We start from the raw sequence: 18,536 nt of genomic DNA on the forward strand, positions 1-18,536 counted from the left end.
TAAGATATGTTTTGAGTCTAGTTTATTTCTCCACTCCTATCAATATCTTCTAGTTCATCCTCTCAACTTCTCTGACCAGGTTATTGGTTTATCCATTAAAGATATTTCATTCCTGCCCTGTGTCAGAAAAAAAAAGAGGACAGCCTCTGCCCTTATTGAACTTATGGTTGACTGGACTGCTATAACTTCATGTTTAGGAGAATCATGGCCAAAATCTCTGTGGCTTGATACAATGTAAATATTTTCTCACTCAGAGAATAGTTTCATGTGATGTTCCAGAAATGCAGACTCCTTCCATCCTATCATTCTACCATCTTCAACACGTGACTTTCAAGGTTGCTGCAGAAGCAGAAAGAGCCTGTGGAAGATCATGGGGCAGGTTTCTAATGCAAATCATGGAAGTGGCATACATTATCTGCCCACATTCTACAGCTAACTGCAAGGGAGCTAGGAAAAGTAGGCTAGCTTGGTGCCCAGGAGAAACAAGGAACACACACTATTGATTTCCTTCTCTGTTCTGCGGATCAGCCTTCACTGTAAGTGTAGTGCCTCTAAAGTGAAAGCCTGACATTTACTTGTTTCAGGTATTCAGTGCCTCCCTAAAAGTTCAAAGAAAGTGCTCCAGGATCTGGCCCTTTATCGGGTCTCCAGTACCATTGCTTATGACTTTCTTTAGGCAGCACACTCCCTCAAGGTTCCTCCTTTCCATGCTTTTGCTTGTGCTGTCCCCATGCCCTGAAGTGTCACCGGTAGTCTGCTCCTTCCACTGCTTCCCTCTTCAGCAAGCCACATTTACTATTCTCTTTAGCTTCACCTCAAATACCACTTCCTCCAAGATTATTTCTCTTTTGCTGTCCTCTTCTGGGGTGGATTTGCATCCCCTCTCTTTGTGCTTCTATATGTTTCTCTGAACACACTTATCTGCTATGATCTGTTTTATTTATCTCCTCTGGACCTTGAATTTCCTGAGGGCCGAGCCACTTTGCTCTTGCAATCCCTAGGACTTGGCAAAAAGTTTAGCATATAACTTGGTTACGGTTTGCTTGAAGAGGGCTACCTCTGGTTCCATTTCATCCTGATCCCTCTTTTCTGAGACCTCCCCCAACTCTGGCTTTCTTCATTTAAACAAGCCTTCTGCTTTTTAAAATATGAGCCTTTGGGATAAGATGACATGGGTTTGGCTGTTTGTAGATTTGGCTTGTTTGCTGGGATCTTTGGCTTTGACTATGAAGCTTAAAAATAAATAGATAGCTAAGTAAGAGCATAAACAAATACATAAACAACCCAAAAGCTAAAGAGCAGTAGTTTTTTATTTCATGCAATTGGCCAACAAAACCTTCTACTTTGTGAGGCAGTATTCCCAGGGTGGCGGGGTTTCCAGTGTTCTCTGGGTCTAATGCTTTTGCTGCTTCTGACAGCTCCCCGTGACTTGAGACAGTGGTGGAATGAGTATCTTTAGGGCATCCAGATATTGGTCCATGGATTTCAGTTCATATGAAAACACTGGCTGGAGCCTTTCCAAGGAAAAGAGCCCAGCTGCTGGGGGGAACAGAGGACAGATATTTATGCTCTGTGACTGCTAATAGCAACCTGCACTCAGCCAAGAGAAAAAAATAGCAAAGGACTTTTTTAGTGAGTCAGTCAGGGATGTACCCAAGAAATCTTTTCTGAAAAACAGACTAAGGAGTGATAGAATAACTATGCATGAGAGAAAATAGAGATGGATAATGTGGCAATTACTTGTTCATTCATTCCCACATTCATTGAATGTATACGGGAATGCAAAGATGACTAACACGTGGACCTAGACTTCAAGCTTACATTTTAGTAGTGGAAACAGGTTTGGAAATCATAGTTTCAAAGTCTTGTACAAAGTACTTTAACAGAACAGAGGAAGCATAGAAGAATCTCCAAAGGAGTTTAGGGACAACTTGATAGAAAAGTTATCTGAATCAAATTTGGAAGTATCCAAAGGTCAAGGTACAGTAGGAGGAGAGTCAAGATATGTCGTGCAGACAGATAATCCTGGAAGAGAGAAGCATGTGTGTAAGGATGTATTTCAAAGAAAGAGGAAGTTTTATCATTGAAAAGGCCACAAGGATGACTGAATAGTAAAAAGGAGAGTTTTGTTGCTGATACCAGTTTGCATACCAGCAAGAGATAGTCTCTGGTGTGAATTAAAAGTGCAGAGGGAAAGGGCAGGTTGGGTTTTATGCCTTACAGGGTCTGTATTACAAAGGTGTCATACATATTCAGTAGGTTTGGGGAAAAGCCAAACATATTTATGTGGGCAGTTGAGTACATGCACAATGGGCAAACATATATGTAACATGCATCCTGTGTTCACTTGGGGGTGTGGTTTTAGCATTAAAATGAAGTGGAATATCACTATGTCAAAAGGTGAATCATAGGATATAAAGACAGTTTATGCACAGTCTCTATAAGTTGGCTGAAACTGGCTTAAAGTCTGCAGTTGCTTATCAGAAAAGAATGTTTGTAAGGCTGGTCCTGTTACCTTAGTGGTCTGGCTTGTAATTCAGAGTTAGGGAGGGGGTATGATAATTTTCCTAATAGCTCATATTGCTAGGGAGTTTAGCAAGTGTATGGATTTTCTTGTAACCATAGGAATTTAGGAAGTTGCCATGTCAGCTGGGCCTTGAATTCTCGACCCCTACCTAGCCTTCATTTCCTTGACCTTGAGGTCCATCCTAGTTGATAAAGGGGTGTCTATTTTGATCTCTCAGATCACAGGCCATATTGTTGGTGCATGAAGGGTGAAACAAATAATAAAGGGAATGAAGCAAGAAGTCTGGGTTACAGAGAAGTCAGGAATCAGGGGTAGGGACTTCTATGCTATAAGAATCTTGTCAGTAGATTATGATCCTAAGCAAGTTTGAATTTTTTGTTTACCAATCACTCTTGGAGGCAACATAGGGACAGAGTTGATATGGTCCATGCCTGGAGGCAAGGACAGAGATGAATAGAGCCTGAAACAAAGCAGAGACTCCTCATGGAGAACCTCTGTGAGGGCAGTGCAAAGGGGAAATGTAGGGTTGGAGCCTCCACACACAGTTCCCACTGGAGCACTGCCTAGTGGCACTATGAGAAGAAGGCCACCATCCTTCAGATCCCAGAATGGTAGATCCACCGACAGCTTGCACCGTGCTCCTGGAAAAGCCACAGACACTCAATGCCAGCCATGAAGGAGGAATGCCCAAGGCTGTGGGAGACACCCCTGCATTTCCCCTTTGCACTGCCCTAGCAGAGGCCCTAGCAGGGCTCCACCTGTGTAGCAGACTTCTGCCTGGACATTCAGGCATTTCCATACATCCTCTGAAATCTAGGTGGAGTTTCCCAAACCTCAGTTCTCGACTTCCGTGCACCCACAGGCCCAACACAACATGGAAGCCACCAAGGCTTGGGGCTTGCACCCTCTGAAGCAATAGCCCTTGGTGCCTTGTAGCCACCACTGGAGCTGAAGTGGCTGGGATACAGGACGCCATGTCCTGAGGGTGCACAGAGCAGCAGGGACTCTGAACCTGGCCCAAGAAAACATTTTTCCTCCTAGGTCTCTGGGCCTTTGATGGCAGGGGCTGCCATGAGTACCTCTGACATGCCCTGGAGACATTTTCCCCATTGTCTTGGTGAATAACATTCAGCTCCTTGTTACTTATGCAAATTTCTGCAGCTGGTTTGAATTTCTTCTCCAAAATTGGGTTGTTCTTTTCTACCACATAGTCAGCCTGCAAAATTTTCAAACTTTTATGCTCTGCTTCCCTTTTAAACATAAGTTTGAATTTCAGATCATCTCTCTCAAGTTCAAAGATCCACAGATCTTCCCTACAGATGCCACCAGTCTCTTTACTAAAGCATAGCAAGAGTGACCTTTGCCCCAGTTCCCAGTTGCTCAAGTTTCTCATCTCCATCTGAGACCACCTCAGCCTGGTCTTCATTGTCCATACCACTATCAGCATTTTAGTCAAAACCATTCAACAAGTCTTCAGGAAGTTCCAAACTTTCCCACATCTTCCTGTCTTCTTCTGAGCCCTCCAAACTGTTCCAACATCTGCCTGTTACCCAGTTTCAAAGTCGCTTCCACATTTTCAAGTGTCTTTTTAGCAGTGCCCGAAACTCCCAGTATCAATTTGCTGTTAGTCTGTTTTCACACTGCTATAAAGAAATGCCTGAGACTGGGTAATTTATAAAGGAAAGCAGTGTAATTTAATCACAGTCCCACATGGCTGAGGAGGCCTCAGGAAACTTACAATTATGGCAGAAGGAGAAGCAGGCACCTTCTTCACAAGATGGCAGGAGAGAGAATGAAAGTGAAGGAGGATGAGCCTCTTATAAAACCATCAGATCTTGTGAGAACTCACTATCATGAGAACAGCATGTGGAACACTGCCCCCATGATCCAGTCACCTCCCTTGGCCAACGCATGGGGATTACAGGTTTCTCCCTCAACAAGTGGAAATTACAATTTGAGATGAGATTTGATTGGGGACACAGAGCCAAACCATATCATATGCATACGATATTATTTGAAAGAACACTGAGTAAGCTATTGTCATTAGTTGTCTGTGAATGGGGGCTTATTTTATTTTCTCCCTATTTTTTTATGCTAAACATGTCTTGATTTGATAAAATGAAATATAAAGGGTATATATTTGCAATAGAAAAGATGCAATTTGACTAGATATCAGTATGTATATAGTTACTTTATAAAGAATAATTTTAAGAATAATTAAAGAATAATTTTTAGAGACTACTGGAAGCAGAAGCTTGTATGCAGTAGATGGAAGAAGGAATGGACAGCAATGAAGAGAGATGAGGAGTAGAGAAAGGAGGAGTATGTCCTTCTGCAAAAAGTTATGATGGAAGTGAAGATGTGAAAGAGGGCAGCAATTAGTGGGGAAATTTGGATTTTTTTGGTCATTTCAGTCTGATTTCCTTTAGTTTCTTCTGTGCATGTATGAGAGAGAAACAGAGAAACAGTGAGAGAGAGAGAGAGAGAGAGAGAGAGAGAGAGAGAATATGTATGTGTCTGTGTGTACATTTAATGAATTTTAGGGTATTAGGGGAAACCAAGATAAAGAACTTGCAGATTCAGGAAAGGGAGAGAAGATAATAGATGGAGCAAATACAAGAGATGGAGGTTGGGGATGGAGCCAAGAAAACAAATGGATATAAGTGCACTTTGTCCTCTGAGACTGAAGAGAAGAGCATCCATGGCTTTTTGAGGGGGAGGAGGAGTCAGGAAGTCCAGGAAGTTCAAATCTTATAGTTTTCAAGTTTTCAGGATGTTAAACTTTGAGGTCCTATACAGTAAGAAGGAGGAAGAGATGGGTAGAGGGGCCTGATGAAAAGCAACACCATTTGGAACTATCCTTGGAGAAATGAATGCACTGGTTAATCAAGGATGAAAATTGGTATGTGCTTCTAGAGCAGGGTTCAGCAAACTCTCACCCATGGGCCAAATCCAACCCGTAGCCTGTTTTTGTGGCTCATGTTCTAAGCATGATTTTTACATTTTAAAAGAGTTATTTATAAAGAAAGAAAAATAATGTGTGAGTATGATATTATCTATATCTAGAATATTTACTATTTAGCCCATAACAGAAAATTTTTTCAACTTTTGTTCTAAGATACCCAATTAATATGATTTGACTGTGTCGTCAACGAAATCTCGACTTGAATTGTATCTCCCAGAATTCCCATGTGTTGTGGGAGGGACCCAGGGGGAGGCAACTGAATCACGGGGGCCAGTTTTTCCTGTGCTATTCTCACGCTAGTGTATAAGTCTCACAGGATCTGATGGGTTTATCAGGGGTTTCCACTTTTGATTCTTCCTTGTTTTCTCTTGCCACCGTCATGTAAGAAGTATCTTTCACCTCCTGCCATGATTCTGAGGCCTCCCCAGCCATGTGGAGCTGTAAGTTCAATTAAACCTCTTTTCGTTCCCAGTTTTGGGTATGTCTTTATCAGCAGCATGAAAACTAATACAGTAAATTGGTACTGAGAATGGGGTGTTGCCAAAAAGATACCTGAAAATGTGGAAGCAACTTTGGAACTGGGTAACACATAGAGGTTGGAACAGTTTGGAATCCTCAGAAGAAGACAGGAAAATGTGTGAAAGTTTGAAACTTCCTAGAAACTTGTTGAGTGGCTTCAACAAAAATGCTGATAGTGATATGAACAATAAGGTCCAGGCTGAGGTGGTCTCAGATGGAGATGAGGAACTTGTTGGGAACTGGAACAAAGGTGACTCTTGTTATATTTTAGCAAAGAGACTGGCAGCATTTTGTCCCTAGAGATTTGTGGAACTTTGAACTTGAGAAAGATGATTTAGGGTATCTGGCAGAAGAAATTTCTAAGCAGCAAAGCATTCAAGAGGTGACTTGGGTACTGTTAAAGGCATTCCGTTTTATAAGGGGAGCACAGCATAAAAGTTTGGAAAATTTGCAGCCTGACTTTGCAATAGAAAAGAAAAACCTATTTTCTGGGGAGAAATTCAAGCTGGCTGTAAAAATTTGCGTACGTAGCCAGGAGCCTGTTGTTAATCCCCAAGACCACAGGGCAAAATGTCTCCAGGTCATGTCAGAGACTTTCATGACAGCCCCTCCCATCACAGGCCCAGAGGCCCAGGAGGAAGATGGAATTTCGTGGGCCAGATCCAGGGTCCCCGTGTTGTGTGCATGAGGAGCCCTGTGTCCCAGCTGTAGCTGAAAGAGGCCAACGTACAATGTGGGTTTTGGCTTCAGAGGGTGTAAGCCCCAAGCCTTGGCAGCTTTCATGTGGTGTTGAGCCTGCGAGTGCACAGAAGTCAAGAACTGAGGTTTAGGAACCTCTTCCTAGATTTTAGAAGATGCATGGAAATACCTGGATACCCAGGCAAACATTGCTTCGGTGGTGGGGCCCTCATGGAGAACCTCTGCTAGGGCAGTGTAGAAGGGAAATGTGGGGTTGGAGCCCCTACACTGAGTCCCTACTGGGGCACCACCTAGTGGAGCTGTGAGAAGAGGGCCACCGTCCTCCAGACCGCAGAATTATAGATCCACTAAAAGCTTGCACCGTGCGCCTGGAAAAGCCACAGACACTCAAAGCCAGTCCATGAAAGCAGCCAGGAGGGAGGCGTACCCTGCAAAGCCACAGGGGCAGAGTTGCCTAAGACCATGTGCGCCCACTTCTTGCATCAGCGTGGACTCGATATGAGACATGGAGTTAAAGGAGATCATTTTGGAGCTTTAAAGTTTGACTGCCCTACTGGATTTTAGACTTGCATGGACTCTGTAAGCCCTTTGTTTTGGCCAATCTCTCTCCCTTTTGGAATGACTGTATTTAACCAATACCTATACCCCAATACCTGTACCCCCATTGCATCTAGGAAGTAACTAGCTTGCTTTTGATTTTACTGGCTCATATGTAGAAGGGACTTGCCTTGTCTCAGATAAGACTTTGGACTGTGGACTTTTGGGTTAATGCTGAAATGAGTTAAGATTTTGGGGGACTGTTGGGAAGGCATGATTGGTTTTGAAATGTGAGGACATGAGATTTAGAGGGGCTGGGGTGGAATGATATGGATTGGCTGTGTCCCCACCCAAATCTCAACTTGAATTGTATCTTCCAGAATTCCCATGTGTTTTGGGAGGGACCCAGGGGGAGATAATTGAATCATGGGGACCAAATTTTCCTGTGCTATTCTCATGCTAGTGAATAAGTCTCATAAGATCTAATAGGTTTATCAGGGGTTTCCTTCTTTTTTTGCTTCTTTCTCATTTCCTCTTGCCTTTGCCATCTAAGAAGTGCCTTTTGTCTCCCATCATGATTCTGGGGCCTCAACAGTCATTTGGAACTGTAAGTCCAGTTAAACCTCTTTTTGTTCCCAGTTTCAAGTATGTCTTTATCAGCCATGTGAAAACAAATTAATACACTAATTGAGGATAAAATTCCTCAATTTCTAGCAGGAATCCTCTTTAAAAGTAATTAGCAGTCTGTATAAAGGGTGTTTTTTAAAAAATGTATTTTAAAATATAAGTAGAGATAAGGTCTCACTATGTTGCCCAGGCTGGTTTCGAACTGCTGAGTTCAAGATATCCTCCCACCTCAGCTTCCTGAAGTGTTAAGATTACAGGTATGAGCTGCTGTGCCCAGTCTAAAGGGTGTTTTGATTGACTAATTGTCAGAGGTTGTTGATCAGCCATTTACTGATAAAGGTTCTACTTACACAGGTATTTGCTTTAACATTACTCTTTATACTCAGTGGCATGCCAGTAAGCTAACTCTGAAAATAAGCCCTGATTTTCAGCATTTGTCAATTTCCATGACGTAAATATTCCCACTATGGCTAATTTCAAGCTATCCATGTGACATTACTGAATGAGTTGTTGGGAAGGAATATGGGGAGTTGGTTTTCACAAGCCAGTATGGGCCAGCTATAGCATAAAACTGATATTTCCAAGCTATATGCTCTATTTTTGTATTTGAATTTTATCTCGCAGTTGAAAAAAGGCTTTAAAAAAGAAAGAATGGGGGAGTCTAATTTTCTACATTATAATACAATTGGCATTTTTTTCCAATAGGGAAGTAGGTTTTAGAGAAATAGTACCATTTTATACTATATGAATTTTTCGAACCTACTTCTGTGAAATGAATTATGCTAAAGTATAGAGAATTTTGAAAAGTTGCTACTTCCATTTCTTATAACTACAACCTAATTCTAACTCTGTGGCTGAGCAGATGCCTAGAAAGATGGAAGTCTTGAAGAAACCGATAGCTCTTATTTCCCTTATAGAAGGCAACTCAAACATGAGAAAATGAAAACTGTGTTTTGAAATAAGTTTCTGATACTAATGTGTTTTGTGCTGTGCTGGTCTATGCAAATATACCCCCAAAAGTCTGAGAAGCTGAAAAGCCGAAGAAAGAGGCTGCAAGTTGAATTTAGAAAGAAACATTTAATAGGGACTAATGAACAGAAGCCATGTGTGTGTCTGGGGAGGTTGCAAGACAAGGTGAGTCCCTGCACCATTATCTTCCAGACCCAGGACTTATATACCATAGGGAAAGGGCATACGTGATTTAGAAGGGATATGTAGGACAACTGAAGCACAATAGCATCAAGGTTGTTTTGACCTAATGGCAGGATTTATGGTACGTACCTGCTCTTAAACAAGGAATGATAGATAAATGGGAAATCTTAGAGGTATTCCCAGAATTGGGTTGATCAGAAGTCAACATGGCAGATTAGCATCAAAGATGGAGTTGCTTTAGCCTGCGCACAGTGAGACTTCTTTGGAGTTGGGAATAAATGGAAAGGCCCATAAACTAAATGACACAAATGGAGGCATCTAGATAAGTTTGCTCCACGGTGAATCAGGAAATTCTACCTGATTCATGTCTACCTCTGACATGCCTGTGGGAGCCACTGCTTCTTTATCCAGAAGAGAAGCTCAGTTTCTCAAAGAACTAATTTTCTCCTTCTCTGCCAGGCAGCTCACTCCTGCAGCTGGACACCATTGCTACCCTAAGCAATGGTTACTTTGTGTATTGGGCCATTCTTGCATTGCTATAAATAAATACTTGAGTCTGCGTAATTTATAAGAAAAGAGGTTTAATTGGCTTACGGTTTTGCAAGCTCTACAGGAAGCATAACACCGGCATCTGCCTTTGGGGAGGCCTCTGGGGGCTTACGATCATGGCTCAAGGCCAAGCAGGAATTCGCAGTCAAATGGCGAAAGCAAAAGCAAGAACAAGGTTAGGGAAGGTACTATACATTTTCTATGCATTTTCAAAGGACAACATCATTTGAGAACTCACTATCGTGAGAGCGGCAACAAGGACATGGTGGTAAACCATTCATGAGAAATCCACCCCTGTGATCCAGTCACCTCCCACCAGCCCCCACCTCTAACACTGAGGATTAAAATTCAACATGAGATTTGGTCAGGAACACAAATCCAAACCATATGACCCTGATAGGATGTTTCCTTTAAGCTCTAGTTTGACTTTTACAAGGACCATATGTTCCATTGTTCATTAAGAGTCCCACCCTCAAATCCTGGGCTTTTCTTTCTTACAACATATCTTAGCAACCCAATTCGTTTTCTTTTGCATGTTTTCTGTTTTCTGAAGATCCCCAGTCTCCATAAACTTAAAAAAGAATCTCAATTTAAAGTATAATGCCTTTTAAAAGTTAATAAAATGCCTAAAAGTTGTTAATATCTTCTCAGGGAATAGCTGTGGATGTTCTGCTAGACACTGGGAGAAATATCCTAGCTACTCAGTATAAATGGTTCCCATTAGAGCTTCATGCCTCTGTGAAGCATTTCATTAAAATTCTTTCAACTGCTTTTAATCTGTTTAAGCTTTGATTACAAATGAAATAAGAAGTAAAAAAAAAAAAATGCCCTAGGCAGCTTGACACTGATAATAGAAAGCTGAAAGAATTACTGATAATAGAGTGAAGATTTATTTGGAAAATTTCTCAGGCAAAGTCATCAAAATATATAAATTTTAAGAAAATATGATAATAAGAATTTGAACAAAATATGGTCAGACCAGAGAGTTGGCATAATTAAAGGCAAAATTCTTTCTCCAAACTGAGTTTTCCATTTAGTTAGTTTGAGTTTTATTCTGGGGTCCATTACTTCTTAGTACTGAAATATATCTTCAAAGCAACGTTTCTCTTCATCTCCATTTTCAACTGCTAAAATTTTCCAGCCCTGAAAAACAGCTCATATGTTTGCTAAAATTGAGAGGAGGTAGCCCATGAGTAATGTGCAAGTTCTGTGTGACACACATTTTGACTATTCACAGGGCTTTTTTACTTACTTGCCAGTTCTTGCTTCTTTCTGGAAAAGTGATATATTGCTGCTATCTTTATGAATAATGGATTCATAAATATGAGGCATAAAAGAAACCTAAAGATCAACTGGTAGCTTTCTAAAAGTTAAATGAGAAAACTCTTTTTGCAGGCCTGAGAGCATGATGCAGGAAGTTAAAAAAAATCAAGAGATCAGGCTGGGTGTGGTGACTCACCCCTGTAATTACAGCACTTTGGGAGGCCGAGGCGGGTGGATCACGAAGTCAGGAGTTTGAAACCAGCCTGGCCAACGTGGTGAAACCCCATCTCTACTAAAACTACAAAAATTGGCTGGGCATAGTGGCAGGCCCCTGTAATCCCAGCTACTCGAGAGGCTGAGGCAAGAGAATCGCTTGAACCCGGGAGGTGGGGGTTGCAGTGAGCTGAGATCCAGCCATTGCACTCCAGCCTGGAAAACAGGACTAGACTCTGTCTCAAAAAATATATAAATAAAAAAGTAAATAAAAATAAAAATAAATCAAGAGATTAAGAGAGATTAAAAAATCCCAAATAATTGAATTATGGATTATTTAATTCCAGATATCCATGCTTTATGACTTTGGGTGAGAAAGAGAATTTTGTTTCATATTATCTATGCTCTCTCTTTTAAAATAGACTAAGCCCTTTAAAATTTTATATTTAAGATATTCAGTCTTAATCTTGAATTCATATTGGAAAGGAACATTTTTATAGAATTAAATTACATGTAAATATAAGCATTTAAAAGACATGTTTGGATTTTTATAAATTGTAATAATGTATTTTAAATCTATAGACTGTGACATAAGCCATTTAGTATCCCATAAATGTCCTATCTTTTCTTAAAATCTGAGTTATTCTAAATGACCATTTGTAATTCTCTATATTTTTTAAGCCCAAACATTCCACAAATGATTTATGTTAGGTCTTCACAAATGTTTATAATTGCCCTCTGAGATCTCTTAGTCTCACATCTTCCCCTTGACTGTGGTGCCATCATATCTGAGTTCTCCATCACGGTTCACTCAGCAGCGATACAGCCCAGCTCCAGTGCTAGCCCTCCTTAAAGCTTTTTCTCCTTTAACCGTTTGAAGGCACTACCTTCATAATACAGCAAGTCCTTGAATAATTGTTAAGCTTTGGTCACCCAAAATCCCTGAAGTGGTAGTTAGACTCTCTTTTAATGTGTGATACATAAAAATTCTTAGTTACCAATGACTTCTACCAAAAAAAAAAAAAAGAAGAAAAAGAATTTTATAGAATAGGCTGGGCGCGGTGGCTCAAGCCTGTAATCCCAGCACTTTGGGAGGCCGAGACGGGCGGATCACGAGGTCAGGAGTTCGAGACCATCCTGGCTAACACGGTGAAACCCCGTCTCTACTAAAAAAAATACAAAAAACTAGCCGGGCGAGGTGGTGGGCGCCTGTAGTCCCAGCTACTCGGGAGGCTGAGGCAGGAGAATGGCGTAAAAACCCGGGAGGCGGAGCTTGCAATGAGCTGAGATCCGGCCACTGCACTCCAGCCTGGGCGACACAGCGAGACTCCGTCTCAAAAAAAAAAAAGAAAAAAAAAAAGAATTTTATAGAATATTGAAGAATAAGCCCCAAATGTACCTGTGTTTCTAGTGTCTTCTACAATGGGATCTACAATGGTGCCGTTTACTGAGATGAAGTTGTGTGTACTTTTTCGGCTTTGTGTATAATTGATTCATTAGGTTAGTGGTGTGGGAGATGATATAAGAACTAATAAAATATCATTTACACCCTCCACGTCTATCCCTGAGGCAGGCAGGGGATCTGAACCCTGTAACATGCTCTTTTTACTCAGGTTCATTATCCTGAGGCTGTTTTCAGGTTCTCTTTTCCAACCCAGCTCATTCTTTCTTGTGCTTTGTAGTCTGCTGAACTTCAGCTTCAATTCCTATTCTTATCTTCTCCAAGTTCTCCTGGGCTTCAAACTTTAGACCTTTCCTTATCTCTTGGCTCATTCCCTACTGGGGTTTGACAACAACCCCCTTTGATCTGTGCCCTGAATATGAGAGCTGCTCCAGTGCCCTGCCACAGTGCTGAAGTTCAGCCCCATTGTTCAAAAGAATAAAATGGAGAGTGAATTGGGAGGATGATGTCTTTAGTCTGACAAGTTGAGAATGGAATGCCCACAAGAATTCAACAATTAGCTCAGGAAGAAAGTCTGTGCTGGCAGTAAAGCTGTGCCATATAGAGAAATAAAAATATCAAAAATATCAAAGATTATCAAGAGAAGTATAACAAATGAGAAGAAAAGACAGCTCAGCAAAGAGCCCTTGCCATTTCAGGAAAGAACCCCTATGCCTACAAAAAAGAGGATTCCTCTGAAGGAGACAAAGAAGCACAGAAAAGAGAGGATAGCATTTCAATAAAGAGGAATTGATAGTGTATCATCACAGAGAAATTAAGGACTAAACTTTTTACATTGCTGACTTACAATAATTTTGGAGAAAGGATAAAGACAGAAATTAGACTGATGTGCAGTGAGAAATATGTGGATGGTGGGGAAGAAACTTATGAGGAGGAATCATTTATGCATTGGCTCAAGGAGCTGTCAATCTGAGGGACTGTGGGAAAATTCTTTAAACTTCTCGTCTATTTCCTCATCCACAAAATAAAGACATTAGAATAAATCATCTTGGACCACCATTCTGCCTTAATATCTAATTATTCTGGGAGTCTAAATTCTTAACAAGGAGCAAAATAGTAACAGGCTAAGTTATACTTTATTGTCATCATAACCTAAAAATGATATCTCTACAATCATATTTGCATGTTTGTTCTGCCTTTAACAACCTACAAGGAATATGGCACTGCTTTGTTTTTGTTGCATCATTTGCATTGCTTCAGAAGTTCATAGCTGTTATAGTTGACTTAAATTCCTAATTTGTTTTCATTGGTAAAAAGGATGTGCCACATTATTTTGAAGCACTAATAAAAAGAAAAAAATAGAATAGGAAATGCACTGCTTTTACAAATAGAAAGTTTGTTTTGAACATTAGGTTACTAAAGATTGCTTCTAAAACTTTTTTTATAAATCTCTTTTAAATCCCAGGTATTGCAATTTCAGATGAACTCGATAAGGTAAGTTGAACTATATATCTGGTGAAAAGAAAATGTAGAACTTACCTTTTATTCCACTGTCTCAATATAAATCAATTTTCTGAAACATATAAAATGTTCAAGTATAATTTATTTGGTGCTAACATTTTAAAACTTTGAAAGTTAAATACATACTGTTTTATGAAAGCTATTCCATTAAATATGTATCACCTACTCTTTTGAGTCAAGGCCTTTAGAATTTGGTTAGAGAAAATGGAATCACTATAATCACTGAATCACTATATTGCAAAATAAAAACTCATAACACTATATTATGTAAATTATTTTATTCCGTTTGTACCTAAATGATAATGATATGGAAAACATTGTATTTTTTGATAGCTCCTCTTTGGAAACCTTACCAATAAAGCTTTTTGTTTGTTTATTTTAATTTTCCAAGATGCCAAGAGACTATGATGGTGCTTTGAAGTGGGGTAGTAGTTGTGATGGTGATGAGAAGTGGTGCGATTAGGAATATATTTCTACAGTTGTGTCACTGGAACTTGCTAATGGATTGGATGTGGGAAATTGTGGAACAAATCAGTCAATGATGGGCTGCTAGGTTTGGGAGATGAGCAACTAGGTCAATTGTGGTACCACTTACTACAATTAGAAAAACTAGGAAAAAATCAAATTTGTCAGGTTTGGATAACATCAAGAGTTCTCATTTAGATTGTTTATTTTGAGTTGCCTATTAAACATGTTTATATGAGTTGTTGCTTATGAGAGAGATTTGATTTATAACTATTCATATTCTCATTTTTTTAGTCTCAAAAACCCTTTACATTGTTGAAAATTAGAGAGGACCCCAAAGAGCCTTGATTTATATGGATTATATCTATCAATATTAGATTCTTGTGTTGATAATATATTGATATTAGATATCTAAACGTTAAACATTTAAACTAATAAGAAATTTACATGTTTTTTTTTTAATAGCGGTGATTAAACCATTACCCTAACACAAATAACATTTTTAGGAAAAATACTTTTATATTCTAAAACAAAATGTTAGTAAGAAAGTTGCATTGTTTACATTTTGAAAATCTCTTTAATGTATGGCTTAATTAAAAAACTGCTACATTTTCATATCTGCTTCTGCATTCAATCTGTTGTGATATGTTGTTTTGGCTGAAAAAAATCTCTAACATCAGATGTGTAGCTGGAAAGAGAGAAGCATGTAGAAATAGCCATCATCAATATTTGGTGAACACTGCTCTAGATATCTTTTGAGACAGAAAATATATTGAAATTTGGCTTGGAGACTAGGTATATACATAATATATGATAGAAAGTATTGTATAGATTGCATACACCTTATCCAAAATACTTGGGGCAAGAAGTGTTTTGAATTTCAGGTGGCTTTTTGGATTTTGGAACACTCATATATATATAAAGAGATATCATGGGGCTAGGACCAAAGTCTAAAACAAAATTCATTTATGTTTCATATACATCTTATACACATCACTTGGAGGTAATTTTATGCAATATTCTTAGTAACTTTGTGCGTGAAACAAAGTCTTGACTGGGTTTTCACTGTGACTCATCGCCTGAGGTCAAGTATAAAATGCTCTACTTGTGACGTCATGTAAATGCTCAAAAAGTTTCAGCTTTTGGAGCATTTCAGATTTTCAAATTAGGGATGCTCCACCTCTACAAAAAATAACATCATATAAATCCTGACATTTTAAAACAGTAAGCTACTATGTAATAATTGTATTATTTTTGCAAAAACCATAAAGCTATTATTCTACTCCAAATATAATATAACACCTTTTGAATTTTGTACCAGAAGAATGTATTTCTAACTCACTAAAAAATATAATTTATGAGTATTTTCTTAAATATCTATTTCCTTTAATAAACAAACCATCATAATATTTTAGAATTAGTTTCATCATCATCTGTAGTGACTCCAGGCAGAACTCCATGTTGACCATACACAGTGGCAAGTATATAAGTGGTAGGCATGCCTTCCCAGCTTTGTTCTGCTTTTCTAGACCCCCTCTGTGTGCCTGTCATTGTCTCACCCCAGCTGGTCTCCTTCTTATGCCATGAGTTTCCTCACAGTTTGCAGAAATGTAATAATTCCTCCTCTTGCTGTTATGATCTATGTTCATTTTAAGTACAAAGATATAACCATCACCATTTCTAGGTTCATTTGCTCCTTGTAATAAATTCTGCAAAACCTTGGCTGCCTGAGTCATAAATTAGCTTGTATGGGGTTGTTACTGTGCTTGGCTGTTGTCCTTCTCTTTTTTTTTCTGAGCTCTGACTTGCAGCGGCTTTGGTGTCCACACCTTTGTTGATGAGCTAAAGAATTTTAACTGTTCTTGGAACTGAAACAGATATAACCCTCACAGGATAAATTATGGATGCCCTGACACTCAGTTAAGTGTCAGCCTCAGGACATAGCCTTCTCCCTCACACCCTCTCTCTTCCTAGCACTAGCTCAGGGGAATATCCATTTAACTAAATTGTATGACACTGATGATTTTCATTTACTTACCTAATATTCCTATTTTTTGAAGACTTTGTGGAAACTGCTAAATTTTATTGCACATTTATTATTTTTAATTTTTATTGAGGAAGATGCCAAAAGTTTGTCATAAATAACTTTCCATTAAAAAAAAAAAAAAACATTTCAGTGCAAAAAAAAAAAATCGACCCCACTTTCACATCTGATTTTTGTAGAATGCCAGATAACAGAAAAAGAGTCACAGGCTTCCAGAGGCATTGCGACCATTCTTTGCCTGTCTGGCAATCACCCTTGGAGGAGTGGGAGAGCCTGTCCCATAGCACCCTCTGGTGACCATGAAGCTCACAGTCCTGAATTTTCCTGAATAAGAAAATGAATCTCAGGGAGGCAGCCACTGAAAAACAGCCAATCGGAATGGTTTGCAGTTAGTATTCACCTGGTACATATGTCTTTAATGTAGTAGTAAATACAGCTTCTTCCTTTTACTCTTAACAATTTTGGGGATTCACTAAATATATGTTTTTCTTAACCTTTATAAAATATGGAATTTTTTAACCATCATTTTCTAATTCAGTTATAATTTCATTGAAATCATTTTTTCATGGCCTTTTACATTACTTTGTGAACTCTGAGAAAGGTAATAAGAATCACTAATTCTATTTAAAATAAAGAAATAAAATGAAACAGAGGTTAACTTTTTTTTTTAAGTTTTTTTTTTTTTTAAGTTGTGGGAACTCTTACCAATTCCTTAGTCATTAACCTTTTTCTTTCTCTTATATGACTACTGTATTGGCTTTCTGTGGCTGCTGTGACACCTTAAAACAACACAAATTTATTATCTTACAGCTCTGTAGTTTCAAAGTTGAACATGAGTTTCCCTGAGCTAAACAAAGTCAAGGTGCAATCAGGGCTGCCTTCTTTACATTCCAGGGGAAATCTGTTTCCTCATCTTTTCCAGCTTCTAGGGCTGCCTGTATTCCTCTAGTGTGTGGCCCCCTTGTTATGCCTTCAAAACCAGCAACATCTTTCTGTCTCTAACTTCAGCCAGGAACAACTCTCCCTATTTATGGAATCATGTTAGGTTGAGGCCACCTGGCTAATGCAGCTAATCTCTCTATCTCAAGATCTTTAGTCTTAATCATGCAAAGTCCCTTTGCATATTTATGCAAATGTAATTATGTAACTAATTACATATAGAAATGTAAATATTCATTCATTTGTAATGGAACATATTCACAGGTTTCGGGTATTAGGACATGAACATCTCTGGGAAGTCATCATTCTGCCCACACAGCCACTATCCAAGTTCAAATGGTAGTACCTTTTATATCTGTATGTGGTTCTTCAAGCTCCCATGATTCCAATTCATCCTTCAAAATGCCACATAGTAGACATGATTGGTACCTTCCCAGTTTCCCTCCACTAGGGCGGTGTGACCTATCCTTCAGTTGCTGAGTGTTGGGTGTTTATGCGCTTCTTTTCTTGTCTTCTCCTGGTTGCCTCATTCTTTTATAGGTTTCACTTGAGAGAACTCAAGAACTCACTTCTCAGCATCTCATTCTAGGGAAAACTACCTAAGACATGCCACAAGAAGATTCTTCCTAAAGCAAAATCTTGTTGAAATTTTTTTATTGACTCTCTGGTATCTACCAAATTAAACAAAAATTCCTTTTTTAGCCGTTTTTCTTTTATTTATTTTATTTTTAATGGAGACAGGATCTTGCTTTGTCACCCAGGCTGGTATGCAGTGCTATGATCATAGCTCACTACAATCTTGATCTCCTGGGCTCAAATGACCCTCCCACCTCAGCCTCTTGAGTAGCTGGGACTACGAACATGTGCCACCATGCACGGCTGATTTTTTAATTTTTTTAGAGAAAGGGTCTTCCTATGTTGCTCAGGCTAGTCTCGAACTCCTGGCCTTAAACAATCCTTTCTTCTCAGCCTCCCAAGGAGCAGGGATTTTGTGCGTGACCCACCATGCCAGACTCAAGTCCAAATTTCTAAGACTAGAATTAACAGTCTCCATGTCGTGGCTCTCATCTATCTCTTATGATTGATTTCCTTCTTTTTTCTATCCAAACTGTAT

The 18,536-nt window shown here is 39.2% G+C and overlaps 1 protein-coding gene across 5 annotated transcripts in view; it reads left to right on the plus strand.

The window, feature by feature from the left end:
* C8H8orf34 (chromosome 8 C8orf34 homolog) overlaps window positions 1-18,536 on the plus strand; it is a 477,170-nt gene that overhangs the window by 134,575 nt on the left and 324,059 nt on the right. For all 5 annotated transcript variants that reach the window (XM_025394226.1, XM_025394228.1, XM_025394227.1 and 2 more), the window contains one exon: window positions 13,919-13,947. In XM_025394226.1, coding sequence (XP_025250011.1) covers window positions 13,919-13,947 — 29 coding nt within the window. The remainder of the gene's footprint in view (window positions 1-13,918; window positions 13,948-18,536) is intronic.

Source organism: Theropithecus gelada, chromosome 8, assembly GCF_003255815.1.
Source record: "Theropithecus gelada isolate Dixy chromosome 8, Tgel_1.0, whole genome shotgun sequence".
Taxonomy (NCBI): Eukaryota; Metazoa; Chordata; class Mammalia; order Primates; family Cercopithecidae; genus Theropithecus; species Theropithecus gelada.